This window comes from Camponotus floridanus, unplaced genomic scaffold (assembly GCF_003227725.1).
Source record: "Camponotus floridanus strain SB8 unplaced genomic scaffold, Cflo_v7.5 scaffold51, whole genome shotgun sequence".
NCBI classification, from domain to species: domain Eukaryota; kingdom Metazoa; phylum Arthropoda; class Insecta; order Hymenoptera; family Formicidae; genus Camponotus; species Camponotus floridanus.
In genome coordinates, this window is record NW_020229670.1 from 1386974 (window position 1) to 1406499 (window position 19526).

The following is a 19526-nucleotide window of genomic DNA, read 5'->3' on the forward strand; positions in this document are numbered from 1 at the left end:
TCCATATAAAATGATCTATATAATTAGATTTAAAATTTATAATAATCTGAGAAAACAACATAAACGGAAGATGTAAACAATTTTCTTTTTTGATGATATAAAATGAGAGAATAACGGAAAATTAATTTATAATAAAATATATAAATAATAAAATAATAAGAGAATAAAAATATTTTGTTTATTTTTAAAAAATGTCTTCCTAACAATTTTTAATCTTTTTTTCATAACGTTTAATTTATCTTTCTTCTATCCTCTCTTTTTATGTTCTTCACACTTATATCAAATCGATGATGTTTCGTTTTCATCAATAATGCGAAGTTGGCAACTAATTTTGATTTAGAGAAATTTATGTGTGAAACTTTAGTCAAAAATGTTTAATTTTATCCATATAAAATGATCCATATAATTAGATTTAAAATTTATAATAATCTGAGAAAACAACATAAACGGAAGATGTAAATAATTTTCTTTTTCGACGATATAAAATGAGAGAATAACGGAAAATTAATTTTATTAAATTATGACAGAACGACAAATGCATTTTCTATTTATTTTGATGACTATTTGGATTTTACATGAAACAGCTAGAATGATGAAAGACATTGATTAAGATATAAAAGATATAAAAATTAAGAAATATATATAGAATTAATAACAGCCGAAATCATTTCTGACTACATAAAATGATAAATGTTGAAAAAACGTTTTAAATTAAAAATGCGACAGAAATATTATTTGTGAGTATACATATTAAAATCACAAAAAATAATTTATTAAAATACAATTATTATACATAATTATAATTTGTGTAAATAATACAAAAGTATGACAAATAATAAACCATTTTTAACATTTCTCATACATTTTGTAATACAGTTATCGAATCTTCTCCTCTGAGATATCAGAAAGATTCCTTTCTAAAGCAAAATCCAAACTGATCGCATTTGTATCGAAGAATTCTAGCGAGCTGCGGCGGCCCGCAATAAAAAACAGTAATTTTTCCTTTCTTTTTATCTTGTAATTGCTTGAAAACCTTATCCCAATTGGGACGACCTGCGTTTGTTCTGGTTTTCAAACCTGTGATAAGATCTCGTTTCTCCTAATTAAATAATATAATAAGAAATAATATAATGGTAATCAAAAATAAAATTAATCAAATTTAATCACTTATTAAAATATTGCTAATATAAATTTGAGACTTAATCATTTATAAACTCCCGAAATAATTATGATATATCTAACCTTTTCGTGCAGAAGATCCATCGCTAACTGCAAACCGACCGCTTTCATATCATTCTTTTGCAATGCGCTTGTGATGTACATATGCATCTCCAAAAAACGTTCCATGGTGATCCCTAACTCGGCCTGTTCCATTTCGAGTTGTGACAACAAGTTAACGAACCATTCAAACGAACGTTGATCGCGATTAATCCAAAAGAAGTCCACCTATAAAATATTTTTTAGATTCGAAAACTTAATACAAATATGAGCGAATCAACAAATATGACGATAATAAATATAATTAGACAATTTTTTTCTGATATATTTAGCAATAGAATTTTGAGATTTGTTTTACAGATATTTGCTTATTATTGCACATACATTATTAGAATAATTTACTATCACAAATATATGTTAAACGTTGTTCATCAATAAAAACTCATATAAAGTTTATTCCAAAATTGATAAATGAATGGGAATTAAAATGTTAGAGTGTATATACTTTTCGTAAATTCATTACAGTAGGCGGAATTTCACTGGCCCAGGAAAACGAGCATTTTGGACAAGTGTGTCTCGCTTTCCAGTATCGATGCATAATTGATTGTAATATAGAGGCGAAAGGTGTAACTCCAATTCCTGTGCCAATTAAAATAGCATGTTGCGCACGAAATATGTGGCTCGACGGTGCCCCATAAGGACCATCCAAAAAGATCTTCAAAAACGAGATATTATTTGTACGAGGCAATTTATGTTTATTAATTAAAATCATAAAATTAGCGAGAAAGCCTATATAAGAATGGGAAAAAGATCTTTACCTCCAATGGTTTTCCAACGGGATAATTTATGGGCGTGTGAGAAGAACTTTCGGATTTCAAATCTAAACTCTCTGAACTATCTACAACTTCATTAAAAGCTTTCCTCAATCTTCCTTCTTCTGCCGCAATCTCCATAGCCATTATAGGTGTGGTAAGCATTTCATTTCCATTCGCATTCGCATTTGACGCTGTACAAACAACCACGTAACGAATAAAAATATTATGTAAAAATTTGCATTGCAAATTATTTTTATGGTAACGATATACAGGGTATCCCAAAAGTCCCGGACCGGTCGAATATTTCATAAACTATGCACTTTAGAAAGAAATGTTTTAGACAAAAGTTGTATGGCTTGAAGGGGGCTATCAGATAGTGGTAATACGAGTAATTTGACCTCAGAGAGGTGACGTAAAGGTCACCTTCAATTTCTTAAATAGAACTCCCTACTTTTTATTACATATTCGTGTAGCTTATCTCGAGAGCTTTCCAAAAAACTATAATAAAGTATTTCTTCATTGAGTACTTTTCGAGTTATGAGGCTTGAAATCATTTCTTAATTTTAAAGCCATAAAATATCAAGTAAAATATTCATTTTTCAATTATCTTACCTTAATACTTTTATGTACGAAATAATCAGAGGAATCAATTGGTGTAAAGAAAACATATAGTTGTTTTAAAAAAAAATATGTAATTGTTAATTGCAAATTACATATTTTTTTTTAAAAATAACTATGTTTTTTCTTTACACCAATTGATTCCTCTCATTATTTTGTACATAAAAGTACTAAGGTAAGATAATCGAAAAATGAATATTTTACAAGATATTTTACGGTTTATGTAAAATTAAGATGATTTCAAGCCTCATAATTCAGAAAGTACTTAATGAAAACTAACTTAATTATAGTGTTTTGGAAAGCTCTCGACGTGAGCTACCAGAATATTTAATAAAAAATAGGGAGTTCCATTTAAGAAATTGACGGTGATCTTCACGTGACGTTTCTTTCAAATGACTCTCCCATGTCAAATCATTGCCACTGTCTGATGGCCCCCTTCAAGCCATACAACTTTTGTCTGAAACATTTCTTTCTAAAGTGCATAGTTTATGAAATATTCGACCGGTCCGGGACTTTTGGGACACTCTGTATATCAACAGATTAACACATATAAAAACATATTCTAAATCATTTGCAATAAATTAATCAACCATTAATTAATATAGGTAATATTAATTATTAGTTTGTTATAATAAATAATAATGATTAATTTGTTATAATTATTATTATTATAGAATATCATTATTGTATTTTACAATATTTTTAGAAGAAATTTTTTTTGTCTTACATATTATATCTTCAAATAAATATTATAAATTTTTACCGCACAACTTACCAACATTCGAAGATATATCGAGTTCGTAATCACACGTTTCGAGACTAGGTGTTTTGAAAGCGATGATAGTTGGTTTCGTCCGCATATACCGGAAGCTTTGAGCTAATGATTTATTCTGCGGACTCAAATAAGCTAAGCCCAATGATTTCAACCGTGCACGTTTCATCTGGCACTCATCAAAACTTCTCTCTGATTCTGATCTCATGTAATCACGAAGTCTAGATAAACATTATACATATATTTCATATATCATAATATATAAGCTGCTTTAAGAGACTAATATTTTCAGAGATCATTATATGATGATAGTAAAAAAAAGCATATACAATATTAATTATTTACAATATTAATTCAATAAAATATTTAGAGAATTAATCATAATGAAGAAATAATAAGATAAGAAAATAACTTTTCAAAAGTAAGTTAAAATGTTTTATATATTATAAATTTACTTACGCCCTCAGTCGTTCTTTTTTCTTATTCTTTGTCTGCATATCTGGCATCGAATGTGATTTTTCAAGCGGCATTTTGCTATCAAGAAGTAATCGATGGAGTCTTCTATCTCTTCTCGCAGACATATCCATCCACCCCTTATTTAATTCCAACGTATCTATGTTAATTAAATTTATGTGTAATTTAATATTAGTTGTATAATATATATTTTATTATATAAACTTATTATTAATAATAACACGGCTTTATTAACATGATTAATAGAAATAATAAATTTAATCTTAACAGTATTGTTTTTTTGGAAAAAAACAATAATATATAAAACAATAATATACAGGGTGTCCCATTTTAATCGATGCTCCCGAATAACTTTTTTAATTTTGATTATAGGAAAAAATGTTTCAGACAAAAGTTGTATGGCTTGAAGGGTTTATGCAAAATTAAGAAATGATTTCAAGCCTCATAACTCGAAAAGTACTCAATGAAGAAATACTTAATTATAATGTTTTGGAAATCTCTCGACGTGAGCTACCAGAATATTAGTAAAAAATAGGGAGTTTTGTTTAAGAAATTGACGGTGATCTTCACGTGACTTTCAAATGACTCTCCAAGGTCAAATCATTGTCACTATCTGATGGTTCCCTTCAAGCCATACAACTTTTGTCTGAAACATTTCTTTCTAAAGTGCATAGTTTATGAAATATTCGACCGGTCCGGGACTTTTGGGACACTCTGTATATAAAATATATACAAATAATACATATAATATAATAAAATGTTAATTGTTATTAAGTATACGAATCTTACTTTCTGGAGTTTTTAAATATGTAGATTGGTTACTAATAGGTGTATGTAATATGGTGTTCGTCACATCAGCGGATACAAACGTAGGATTATCAAGACCATGAGCATGAGCTACCGACTCTGTTGAAGGTTTCTGTCTTGTAATAAGTGGTTTCTTGCCACCAAGGAATCTTATGATGAAAGATATAAACTTATACAATATGCGATAATCAATTAATTATTAATAGCGTGGCAATTTAATTATTAGGAATAATTATTAATTATTAGGAATAATTATACTTTTTATATTGAGTTTTATGTACAAACATTATTTCCGTGTATCTTTGCATAAATATTTTTAAACCAGCAAACTTACGAGGATTTCTTCCGAGGAGTATTTGTATTATCGCAGTTTTCGACAAGTAAGATATCGCCGCGATGCAACTTTATTTGCTCTTTTTCAAAGTATGAATACAGACTGTTGGTCCATTCACCGACTGCACGAATGTGTAACCACATGTAATCTGTGCAAAAATATTATAGAGATATTGAGTTTCCTCTGATATAATTATCATGTATAAATAAGTTTGTTTTTTATTAACAATAAAGAGCATAACCTGCGCGTTAAAAATATTTTAATAATGCAATTTTAATATAAAAGGATTAAAAATAGAATAAACTAAAAAAAATTGCACAACTGTAGACTTAACTATATCGAGAAGTACATTTGAATCGTACATTTTATATTCAATTATTACTTCAGTAATAATAATAATTTTAAGAAAATTACTTTCAGATTTGATCAATATAAAATTGCAAAAAACAATTTACCTTCCTGTTCCGGAGCACTGCTAATGGTAAAAGGATGCCACTCATATCTTGCTATCACCGGGATATTAACGAATACATAATCACCGGGGTGAAAGTGGAAATGAAGTGGTCTCTTGATGACCAAGTGAGTCACCTTCGAAGGTAACAAGAGACCGGAACTTATGTATGTTTTGCCACGCTGCGAACGTAACCACATCAATCGACGAATTTTTTCTACCAAGTATATCACGCCCGGGACAACGAACCATTTCCAAAAATTTGGGCAATGAAAGATCAATAAAATCCAGAACGGTATGTACAGCAGATGAGACCAATAAAATATCTATTATAGATAAAAAATTGTGGAATTGTTATCAGTGTTTGCTGGTATCTAGATAAAATTATCTAGATAATTATTTAGATAAAGAAATGGATCATTTTTATCTTTAACTAGATGAAAAAATACAAAGTATCTTTATCTTTATCTTAGATAAAAAATATATGTCATCTTATCTAAAAATTGTTTAAGATGACGTTTTCATTATGCAAAAGAGTTTTCCAGGCAAGTTTCTAAAAATCTATCTAAAATATCTAAAATTTTTGAGAAACTTAAAACTTAATAACTTAAAATAAAAAAAGAACGCCGTCGAGTCTTTTTCATTCTGTTCATTTTTATTTAAATTTACTTACTTGTACTTGTTTTACTTAAATTTGTGCAATGCATTAATGTATATTTTATAAAAATAATATATGTATTGTTACACATTGATTATTACATTATTAATATATTATAAATATATTATAAATATAAATTAATAAATAAATATTTATCATATCATTTATATATATACCTTTTTGTTATTATTTAAATATTCTTTAGGAAAAGAGAAAGAATATGTGTTTATGATTTTATCCCATTTATAATCTGCATCACATTTTTTTCAAATATTTTCTTCAAATATAGTCTTATAAAATAAACAAAAATATCTACATAATTAATCTAAATTATCGCAATAATCATCTCATTTTTCATCTAGATTAAGTAAAAGCAAAATCATCGTTATCTCATCTAAAATAAATTTACGGATTTTTATCTTTACCTTTATCTAGATAATTTTGAAATTATCTACAGCAAACACTGATTGTTATAAAAGAATGATAAAAAAGATATATATATATATATATATATATATATATAATCTAACAAATTAATATTTTTGAATTAAAAAATGAAAATATTTTTATAAAATAATAATACCTCAAAACAACCTCCACGCCGTACAAATGCCATGGAACACACTGTCATAATGACAAGTATAATAAGCAGAACTACTCCAGTTGGATACGCACTGCCTGCCACCAAACCAAAATATCCAGGCCGACTCGTCAATAACCATTCGAACATTGTATAATTATCGCTATTCATTTTCTCGTCTTTTATGATCACCGTACCTATGATTAATATGTAATTAGATATAATTATTATTAATTATAATTTTAAATTTAATTGAATATAATTATTATTAATTATAATATTAAATTTAATTGAATATAATAAGAAATAAATCGTGATTTCGGTTTTTCTGTTAAGAAAAAATTTATTTTTTAAGTTCTAAGTTCTAAGATTTATGTATAACATATAATCTAATTTAAAACTTAAAAAATAAATGATAGATGTATAACTAAATAAAAAAAAATTATTTTATACCGCAGTAAATAAGATGCATCAAAGTATGTATAATGCTAAAAATTCCAATCGATATTCCTGTCACTTTATGGAGATATATGTGATGATCTAGAGGCACTATAGAGTTAAAACCATGTGTTCGCAGGAATGTAATGCATTGGCGCAGCATCAAAATTAGGATAAATGTGCAGTCAAAGTTCAGACATTGTCCTAAAATGAAATATTTTACATCAGTTTAGTTCTAAATCTTTTTACATTGTCCTCTCTTTTAAAAACATAGACAAAAATTTAACTTGATATTAAATAACCAATTGTTTGAAAATAATGACTACAAACTCATTAAAACATTTGTATCTATATAAAACAAATTGTTAGAATAAATGTATTACATTTATATGATACATTTAAATATCTAAAACAAATTAACTTTATATTGTTATGTATTTCTATATATTATTATACTTTTCTTACCACATGCACGCGCGATCATCACATAGCCGTTATAATTTCGGTATTCATAGAGACGAGAGACGAACAAAGCCACGTTGATGAAGGCGAATATTGAAATAAAAGCGATGTAGACATAATTGTTCTTCATATATGGCTTTGTGAATTGATATGGGCGAAGAGACGAAAATATTCCCAAAACGGATTTTTCTTTTGCTTTCGGTTGTGGTGGTACTAACCATCGATCTATGCTGCGATTTTTTATGTTTAATATTTGCTTTAATTCAAAAAATTTATTAATAATTGAAATTTGCTTCAGTAATCAATAATAAATTTTATAAAATTTTAAATTAAATAAACTTTTTTAGAATTTTATTATGTTTTTATATTTTTTAAATTAATTATATATATATATATATATATATATATATATAATTAATATATTAATTAATATATATATATATATAATTAAATACATAATTAATATAATAATTTATATATATATATATATATATACAGGGTGTCCCAAAAGTCCCGGACCGGTCGAATATTTCATAAATTATCCACTTTAGAAAGAAATGTTTCAGACAAAAGTTGTATCGCTTGAAGGGGAACATCAGATAGTGGCAATTTGACATGGGAGAGTCATTTGAAAGAAACGTCACGTAAAGATCACCGTCAATTTTTTAAACAAAACTCCCTATTTTTTATTACATATTCTGGTAGCTCACGTCGAGAGCTTTCCAAAACACTATAATTAAGTTAGTTTTCATTAAGTACTTTCCGAATTATGAGGCTTGAAATCATTTCTTAATTTTACATAAACCGTAAAATATCTTGTAAAATATTCATTTTTCGATTATCTTACCTCAGTACTTTTATGTACAAAATAATGAGAGGAATCAATTGGTGTAAAGAAAAAACATAGTTATTTTTAAGAAAAAATATGTAATTTGCAATTAACAATTACATATTTTTTTTTAAAACAACTATATGTTTTCTTTACACCAATTGATTCCTTTGATTATTTTGTACATAAAAGTATTAAGGTAAGATAATTGAAAAATGAATATTTTACTAGATATTTTATGGTTTATGCAAAATTAAGAAATGATTTCAAGCCTCATAACTCGAAAAGTACTCAATGAAGAAATGCTTTATTATAGTGTTTTGGAAAGCTCTCGAGATAAGCTACACGAATATGTAATAAAAAATAGAAAGTTTTGTTTAAGAAATTGACAGTGATTTTCACGTGACTTTCAAATGACTCTCCAAGGTCAAATCATTGCCACTATCTGATGGCTCCCTTCAAGCCATACAACTTTTGTCTGAAACATTTCTTTTTAAAGTGCATAGTTTATGAAATATTCGAGCCCCGGTCCGGGACTTTTGGGACACCTTGTATATGCATATATATAAATATATATATATATGTATATGTATATATATATATATATATATATATTTATACATTATATATATATAATTTATATATCTTATAATTTTTCATCTAACCTGATAGAGAGATTTTCCAGCAGACCATCATGTTTCTCTAATTGCCTTTTTAGAGCTTCAAAAGTGATCGCTCCTCTGTTATCCTGATCAGCATCTTCGAAGAGAGCGATTGTTAGATCTTCGATTTGTTCGTCGCTGAATTTCATTCCATTTTCTTCCATACATGCTCTCATCACATGTTCCAGCTCGCGAAGTTGTATCAATCCATCGCCTTTTATTATTTTTGAAAAAATGTGGAATAATGAAAACAATTTATTTACAGATAAAAATATCTTTCTCTAAAAATATAAAAAAATATAAAAAAAAAATTCTAATTTTTCAAATCCATTCTAATTCTTTTGCAAATCTTTTGCCAAAATTAATAAATATTTTGCTTGAATAAATAACTCATAATCGATAATTACCATCGATATCGTAAACTTTGAAAAGGAATCTAATTTTATCGTCCGGAGACTTTCCAGCGAATTGATGCATAGCATCCACAAATTCTTGAAGCGATATCGTACCAGAATTGTCCTTGTCAAATATTTGAAAGACTCTGTCGGTGAAGAATGGCTAAAAATTAATTAAGATAAATAAATATTATAAGTAATTCCTTATTATAATTAATAATATAATATAAATTAATATTATAAATAAATTATATAATAATTTATATAATAATATAAATTAATATTATAATAAATTTATCATTTATTTCATTTAAATATAAAATTTTATGCTATCGATGTATGCAAACTTGCTTACATAGTAGATTATATAAATATGGAAGAAGCAATAAATATAAACAAAGCATTAAAAAAACTCGCAAGAAAACGTAACTAAAATAACGAAGATTTCGAAAAAAATGATATCTGCACGTTTGAAATAAAAAATACTTATGTTTCCTGCCTACGTTCTTCGAAGTAACAATTGTGTTAAATTCTTCGCGCCGTATTTCCCTCTCATTCCCAACAGTCTGTTTAAATATTTTTTCGAGCCATTCGAGATTTCCTTTATCGAAACCAGCACGTGGTCTGACAAGACAATAAATATTGAATTGATTAACACACAACGTTCGAAAGTTAACGAAATTAAGAAGCTTAAAAAACACTTAATATCATGAAAACAAGGATAATAAATCTCTGTAATTTTATATAATAAGCGTATTACCTGGTATTACTCACGCCAGATATAAACTCCATGATTTGGGCTGACATTACGTATCCTGAGTTCTCTTGATCGATTAAACGGAACAGTTTATCCACGATCTGTAACATGTGAAAGGCACTCTTAAATCGAATGTAAAATGTATCTGATACAAAACGTTAACTTCTTGAATTCGTTTCTCGAAGAAACGAAAAGTTGAACGGTACATTTTTAATATAAGCACACTTGTAATTTAACGGTTTCTCTCCTGAGACAACTTTTAGAAAAGATCTTTTTTGTTTATCTTTGTCAAGAAATACAAAAAAATTGTACACACACACACACACACACACACACACACACACACACACACACACACATATAAATGTGTGTAACACAATATTAATAGTTTATTGTTAATATATTTATTTTTCGATCTGTAAAGAAACGCGAACAAAGTATCTCTATAAACGTGTCCATAAAAATACATCACACTATAATCACATCTTTGACTAGTTATTCTTAACTGTGTTTCTTCGTCGTTTATTAATATTTATAATAATAATAAGTAAATTATAATAATTAATAGTAAATTATAATAATTAATAGTAAATTATAATAATTATATATTAATGATAATTAAATTTTCTTTGACTGTTTGTTATATTTATATATTAAACTATATTAATTAAATAACTAATTAAATAACTAATTAATTCAATAATTATATTGTCTTAATAATTAATAGACGTAATTCACGTTTTCTTTATTAAATCATATTGAAATGGTTTTATTTATTAGAGGTATATAGGAGAAATATGTCTAAAATGTATTATATCGTAAAGTATTTAAAAAATAGATTACAACAATATATAAAAATAATACAACTTACCCCTTTGGTATAAAAAATCTGTTGAAAATTGAGGAAGTTTACTGGATTCTCCCCGCATAATACATATGCTACACTTTCGATTTGATCGACAAAATCATTTTGCTTCTCGTTTCTGAGAAATAATAAAATTGATAAATAAAATTGATAAAAATAACATAGAATTAAACAAGTATAAAATATATATTTAATATATACGACTTTATCTAAAAGTATATATATTGAAAAATTATCACTTATGAAAATATACGCGGGAATATTTATAAATGGAAAATCATTCTTACGTCAGCCTTCCTTTGAGAAATTCTATCCATTCCTCCTGCTTTAGTAATTCATCACGATCTTGATCAAATAGTATAAATAATTTCTTAAGAAGTACCTGGAAGATATTGATGAATTTTATAAGTAATGTGCAAATGTCAATTTATTCATCGCAAAATTTTTAAATAAATTTTTAAACAAATTTATTATCCTTATAGTTTTACATTATATTTTAATAAAATATTTAAAATCTAATGCCTTACCAATTAATGTTTATTAATTTAGCAACAAAAGTTTAATTAATATAGTTTTATATCATATTGTATAATACATATTATATTAAATACAATACGTATATTCAGAATGAATCATGTAATACAACAAATTTAAAATATTTAAATTTTTTATTGAAGATTGTGCATGTAATAAAGGTGGATAAATGTTACAATTTCTGAGAAAATTTTAATTGATTTTAATTTTAATTAATTTTAGTTTATTAAAAAAATTAATAATACTACTTTGTATATATATAAATGCTTCAACATATACCTACTTGTCATCTAAATGAGAAATTTGTACATGTTATATTATACAGACCATTTTAAAGATTGCATATTTAAATGCAAATTTTGAAATGTATCTTCTATACTGATGCGTATGTAATGCATATCTGGGACAAAGTTAATGTGTGATAATGAAAACCTATTTATTAAAATTCTAGCCTCAGGTATATATATATATATGACGGCATCAACTTTAGCATCAATATGACACGTATCGATCATCATGTCGACGGACTATACACACGTGTGTATTTCAGTCTTGATCATCAAGAAATAGGTCAATGTCATGAGAGATTACACTGCATGCACTCCCTCGGTATGTACAAGATCCAGAAACATATCCCAATCTCATGAGTTAGTGAATGTAATGTATGCAGGTTGCACCTAAATCATTATTCAGTTTTACTGACAGATCCTTTAAATGTCTTTACTCTAACATTTTCGGTTCATTTAAATTCAAAATAGACTTTGCTTGAAAAAGAATTTAATCTTATATATATTTATGTATATTTTTATGTTACTTTAGTATTTTATATTAAATTATAAAGAATATGATTCTTTTTAGAGTTCTATTTTATACAAATTTAGAAATAAAAAGCTATTATAAAATAAAAAACCCCAAATAGACGTATTAATTATTTAAATTGTGGAAAAATACTTGTGCAAAAATAAGAAATTGAATTTAGAATTAAATATAAAATATTCATATATTTGTATAACATAAATAGTGCTTTCAAAATTTTTGGGAAAATATTTCATTATTAAAAAAGATGAATAAAACAAATCGAATTAAATATACGTCAAGTAAAAATTCTAATATCTTATTCATGCAACAGACAAGAAATGGAATTTTACACATTGTAAATATGACGCTATAACGGTATTTGCATCCGGTTGTTAAAATAAGCGATGAGAGAAAGGAATGTCTAATTTTATGTCTAATCATTCATTCTTAATTTATTTCTCTTATTAGTTATTAAAGGTAGTAAAAAAGATAGTAATCAATCATAATAATTATATAGATTTGAGGTAACAATCTAATTATTTTTTTAATATAATTTTGAACAAAGATATTTCAAAGAACGTCAATATTGCTAGATAACATTAGAAACATGTGTATAAAATGTATGTATCTCTGTTTAATGATATAATCATAAATATTTATAGACTATCATCTCATATCATATGATGTATACATTTTATAATATAAATGTTTACGTATGATCATAATTAATTGTATTTAAATCATCATATGTATAATTTTTATAATAATATTAACATGTATTTTAATATTTATTCAAAAGGAATTATGTAATCAAATTGTAAAAAAAATGAATCTTTTTTTCTCAAGTCTCTAACTTTAACTAATTAAGTTATAAACCTTCTATTTTTATATTTTTCATTCAATTAAATTTCAACATTAAAAAATATGACGCTATGACGCTAAACGTTTTAATAATCGGTGTATCGGTATAAATCGGTATTTAAAGATACTCGATCGATAACGATCGCCGATAGCGTATTTGATGCCGATGGCGGTTAAAGGGTTAATGGATGGTTTAGTAAACGAAGTGTCGGCTTTAACGGAGATACTATGTTCTATCATTAGTCTCGACGATCGATTAATCGGTCCCAAGCGACCGGGAGGCGCTCGGGGTATCAAGGCCTTCCGCCTGGAGCGATCGGCCACCTTGATCGAAACCGGGAGGCCGTCGATAGAGACACTCGATCGTATCGTCATCGCCGCTTCGGGTCTCCTTTTCTTACGCGGATTCTCGAACGTGTACTCATTACTGATCACGATCTTACAAAGAAGATGATTGCAAATGACTCGAGATTGCAAATCTCAGCCGAAAATATTTCAGCTCCGATAAGGAAATCTCATCGCCTATGTTGTAGCTTTTCTTATTTGGCAAGATCTTCTTATAATTGAAAGTTATGTTATGCATAAACCAATTGAAACTTTATCCCAGAGCAATGTTGATTTCGCATAAAGATATAATTTTTAAATGAGAAAGCAACATATACAAGGTGTCCCAAAAGTCCCGGGCCCGTCGAATATTTCATAAATTATCCACTTTAGAAAGAAATGTTTCAGACAAAAGTTGTATGGCTTGAAGAGGGCCATCAGATAGTGGCAATGATTTGACATGGGAGAGTCATTTGAAAGTCACATGAAGATCACCGTCAATTTTTTAAAGAAAACTCCCTATTTTTTATTAAATATTTTGGTAGCTCACGTCGAGAGCTTTCCAAAACACTATAATTAAGTTAGTTTTCATTAACTACTTACTACTTTCCGAATTATGAGGCTTGAAATCATTTCTTAATTTTATATAAACCGTAAAATATCTTGTAAAATATTCATTTTTCGATTATCTTACCTTTATACTTTTATGTACAAAATAATGAGAAGAATCAATTGGTGTAAAGAAAAAACAACTATGTGTTTTCTTTACACCAAATGATTCCTCTCATTATTTTGTACATAAAAGTATTAAGGTAAGATAATCAAAAAATGAATATTTCACAAGATGTTTTACGGTTTATGTAAAATTAAGAAATGATTTCAAGCCTCATAATTCGGAAAGTACTTAATGAAAACTAACTTAATTATAGTGTTTTCGAAAACTCTCGACGTGAGCTACCAGAATATTTAATAAAAAATAGGGAGTTCCATTTAAGAAATTGAAGGTGACCTTTACGTCATCTTCAAATGACTCTCCAAGGTCAAATCATTGCCACTATCTGATGGCTTCCTTCAAGCCATACAACTTTTGTCTGAAACATTTCTTTCTAAAGTGCATAGTTTATGAAATATTCGACCGGTTCCGGACTTTTGGGACACCCTGTATGGTTATCTTATGATATATTTTTTATAAATAAAGACATCAAATCTTCTTAAACGATAGCATTAAAATTTCGTATCTTGATATAAGTGACAAGAAAGGGTCGCATTTGTCAAGTAAGCATTGCACAATTATACATAAATCCTGTATAATGACAGTGCTTTCTGTCGGAGTGTGAAATGATTGACTGGTTAAGCGATTACGATCTCATAGAGTATCCATATCGAGTTTCGCTCCATTTTTTTTCGTGCTGCAATAATAGTCTGAGAGAACTGGTTTCTTTTTAATTAAAGATAAATGTGAGAACTATATATATATATATATATATATATATATATATATATATATATATAGTTTTTACATTTATCTTATATATATATTTACTTGTCCTGCATTTTTCTAAAATATTTTTAAATGTTACAAGGAAAATATGTACGCAAGAAACTGTCCAGAAATTATGTTTTAAAACTTTTGACTTAAAAATACTTATATAAATAATTTTTGAGTAAAAATATTAAAGCTAGTAAATCCGGGTTATATTTTTCCACTATTCTCCAATATTTTCTAAACCAGTCTCGCATTCCCGTATTAATTAATTCATCAACATCTTTTAAAAATACATATTAATAAACTCGTTTATTAATATGTATTTATTGAGAAAGTAGCTTGTATTAAATTTTCAATTATTTTTTATACAACAAATTTTTTGTCACGCGCGTATCAAACGTACATCTTACTTAGCTATATAATTTTCTAATTATAACATATCAAACGTATATTTTATCTAATTATGATTTTAGTAAATTAATAGTTGCTTAATTAATATTTATACTATGTTTATAATATTAATATTAATATACTATACTTATCTTGTTATTTAAATGCGATTGGTCAAAAGTCAATTGTAAAATCTACAAATATTTTTTTAAAAGAACCCAAATTGTTCGACAAGCCAATATCTTCGAGTGATGTAATGTCGAGGTTTCATGTCTAGTGCCACGCGAACCTTCTTTTTTCACAAAAGAAAGTGAGATGGCGAGTCAATAATTACAATAATTGCAATTTCTCATGGTCATTTTAAGAAAGTACCATATAACGAGAATAGAGAACTATATTTTCAAAGTCGTATTAGTTTATTGAAAGGTTAATTAAATTAGAATTTGCAGTATTACGATATAAAATCGAAATCTAAACTTCATTTTAAGATAATTATTTTGTTTGTGAGAAGATAATATAACTTATCAATGCAGCTAACTTTTTTATAATATCCGCTTTTATATAAAAACTTTCCCAAAAATCTACGCAAAAGATGTCAATTATCTTTTTATATAGTTACTGTAATGGTATCTCCATCTGGTAAGTTTTATTCAAGAGTCTAGCCAATTAAACCATGAGACATTAAGTCTGTATATGGATTCAATGGAGTTTTTGCAATCATGCATATAACGTCAGCAGACGATTTGAGTTACTTGACCGTATTTTCTTTGTCGCTATCCCGCGCGAATCTTTAGCTTTCCGATTTAATGATTTTTGCATTTCGTAATAATTGCTCTCTCGTAAGTTACAATATTCTTTTACGTGTTATTGCGATTTCTTCCTACGAAATCACGTTCTACTTATTTGTATAATACGTATATTTTAATTGAGATATTTCGAAACCATCGAAAAAGCCATCATAAAATTAATCCGTGTCACATAAAACTGAAATTACTACATAAGCCTCGTATTTTATAATAAATGAAAGTGGCATTTCTGTTTCTCATCATCTCAGAAAATTCGTAACAACTTTATCGAACATTTGTATGCATTCTAAAAAAATTTATATATCGTGATTTTATCCATTTATATTTTATTTATATAAAATTTACGCATGTTTTGGGGCAAACTTAAAGTTTTTAAAATAAATTATTTTATACATTACAAAAAAATCACAAATTAAAATCGAAAGCTTTGTAAAAACTATTATATTTTTCTTTTGGTCTTTAAATTTCTCTCAGATATTATTTCCATATTTAAGGCTCGCCAAAAATAAAAAAAAATAAAAATTTACATAATATCATTAATTTTAATTAAGCTATTTTATCATATGACATCTGTTAATGTTTTTATCTAAGTTTACTTGAATTAAACAGAATATGCGTACCTGACCTTGAAAGAGTCTTCTAAAGGCTTCCTTGCTATAGCGTCCAGATCCTTCTTCCTGTAATATTTCCTTACACTCCTTTAAGATAATGGCTCTCCTCTTTTCAATCAGGCATTCTTCCTCCATGCAGCTGATATTTTCTTCCATGTTTGAATAATATTCGTGACAGGTGTTGCGAAGAACGAGGGTGCGACCGAAGAAATGAGATCAGAGCCACTTTGGCAATTCATCACGAGATCAACAAGATTCCTGACATTTCTCGCTCGCCTTATTCGTTCTTGTTTGGAACACAAATGATACAGCATCAATCGCAATATGTGAATGGAAGGTTAAATTTGTAAATTTTCGTTGTTGTATTTAAGTTCAAAGGTAATTACAATCTATAAACATTCAAGATATAATTATATTATAATTAATTTGTAACTTATTAAATTAAACGTAATTCAGCAAAGAAGTGATAATCAAAAAATTAATGTTAACGTAATTTTTTGTAATAATTTGTTAACATTTTTTGGATAAAAATAATAATAAAAAGAGAACATTAAATATTTAAGAAAGAGAGAATTAACATTTTATCCCTTCCTTTTTTTTCTATTCTTATTTTTACCTTAACTGTTGATTTAAATTAATAAAATAAAAAGTAATTAATAGAAGTTAAATTTCGTCTCGAATGAAAAAATGAATATAAATTTTGCTTTATTTTTATTGTTTATTTTTTTTATGAGATTCGGAACAACACAGGTAAATATACGAATAACATGAATTTTCGATTCTTTACTCTGCAACTATAAAATATTGGAACTATCTTTTTTATCAAATCCTTGCTAATAAATTTTTTATAAAATCCTTGCTAATAAACAGTAATAATATAATTAATAATGTAATTATATTAATTAAGAAAAATCCATTTTTTTACAAAACATTTCACTTTTAAACTAATATCGAAGTCCAAACAAAACTTGTAATCGTGCTTCCATCACAACTGAAAATTAATTTTTATATAATAGTCCTACCTCTTTTTTTCGATACTTAAGAAAACAAAACCTTAGTTCAACGTGCGTATGAAGACTCACTTTATCGCGCGTATCAACTAGCGAAATTGCCACGTTAAGTCGTTTCGGTGTTACTGAGAGAAGTCTTGAATGAAAATCATCCTCGGGGCATCAACGAACCGGCGTTCACCGCGTTGATGGTGTCGTCGGTTGTCTGAAATAGTGTTGGTACCAGTAACGTTCATATCGAATCATACGGGGGGAGACACTGTATGAGAAAGAGAGAAAGAAGGGGAGACGGAATACAAAGGGAAGGGAGATAAATTGGTTCTACTGACTTCAGATCGTGCGGGGATAGAGGAGACAGACAACCTTTCACTTTTTGACAAGCTTATGTTTCTCTTCCTCCTTCTCTTTGTCATGTTCTCCTTTTCCTTCTACCTATTCGTAACACGAGTTTTGTTTCTATCTTTCTTGCTCTTTTCATCTGGCAGGTGCGACCCAGACTTCTATCAGGAATGTACCGGATTCCGTTTCGTATAAATTTGCGGAGAAACGAGTTTCATTGATGGCTCAATATGTATTCTTACTCGCTCGGATGTTTCCTCAGATTTTTTGCTTGTTTTACTGCAATTCCTGAATCGCAGATGTTTTATAGAAATTAATGTTAATTTTTAAAAATAAATCTATCGCTCTTTGTAAAATATATATATTGGTATTTAAATGGTAAATTGCTCATAATACTTCTAACAGAAATAATACTATATATATATATATATATATATATATATATATATATATATAAGAAATATGATAAGATATACAAGGTGTTCCAAAAGTCCCGGACCGGTCGAATATTTCATAAACTATGCACTTTAGAAAGAAATGTTTCAGACAAAAGTTGTATGGCTTGAAGGAGGCCATCAGATAGTGGCAATGACATGGGAGAGTCATTTGAAAGCCGTAAAGATCACCGTCAATTTCTTAAATGGAACTCCCTATTTTTTATTAAATATTCTGATAGCTCACGTCCAGAGCTTTCCAAAACATTATAATTAAGTTAGTTTTCATTAAGTACTTTCCGAATTATGAGGTTTGAAATCATTTCTTAATTTTACATAAACCGTAAAATATCTTGTAAAATATTCATTTTTCTATTATTTTACCTTAATACTTTTATGTACAAAATAATGAGAGGAATTAATTGGTGTAAAGAAAACACATAGTTTCTTAAAAAAAAATGTAATTGTTAATTGCAAATTACATATTTTTTTTCTTAAAAACAACTATGTTGTGTATCAATTTCTCCTGAATTTTTCTTCATATAAGATATAAGAAAATGTTTGATGCATCTAATCAACGATATAAATATTTATTAAAATTTTCTCTCCCTCTTTTTCGATCTCTTTTTCATACATACATGAAATTTTTATACATACAAATACAAAGAAATATTTGTGACACTAACAATGTATAAAACATCCGTGCTTACGATTTTATATAACAAACAGTGAATAAATTTTATTATTATCAATTAAATTATTAATTATATATTTTAAAGATTAGTATATATATATATA

General features: G+C 27.2%; 1 protein-coding gene across 5 annotated transcripts; it reads right to left on the minus strand.

The window, feature by feature from the left end:
• Positions 1-852: 852 nt before the first annotated feature.
• On the minus strand, positions 853-18164 carry LOC105252329 (NADPH oxidase 5). Of its 5 annotated transcripts, none has more exons than XM_025412486.1 (20): positions 18028-18164; positions 16955-17231; positions 11423-11517; positions 11142-11253; positions 10274-10371; positions 10017-10137; positions 9526-9676; positions 9122-9332; positions 7631-7857; positions 7181-7369; positions 6731-6924; positions 5494-5815; positions 5039-5186; positions 4687-4853; positions 3883-4036; positions 3427-3644; positions 2037-2224; positions 1724-1933; positions 1243-1446; positions 902-1099 (listed from the first exon to the last, which is right to left on the minus strand). In XM_025412486.1, exons 2-20 carry the CDS (start codon positions 17099-17101, stop codon positions 902-904), a joined length of 3354 nt encoding a protein of 1117 aa, XP_025268271.1. In that variant the 5' UTR covers positions 17102-17231; positions 18028-18164. The 5 variants fall into 5 exon arrangements, with proteins under 5 accessions (XP_025268275.1, XP_025268274.1, XP_025268276.1 ...); XM_025412487.1 differs by having other exon boundaries at positions 17968-18164; XM_025412490.1 differs by lacking the exon at positions 18028-18164 and having other exon boundaries at positions 853-1099; positions 1742-1933; positions 16955-17101.
• Between the last annotated feature and the right edge of the window lie 1362 nt (positions 18165-19526).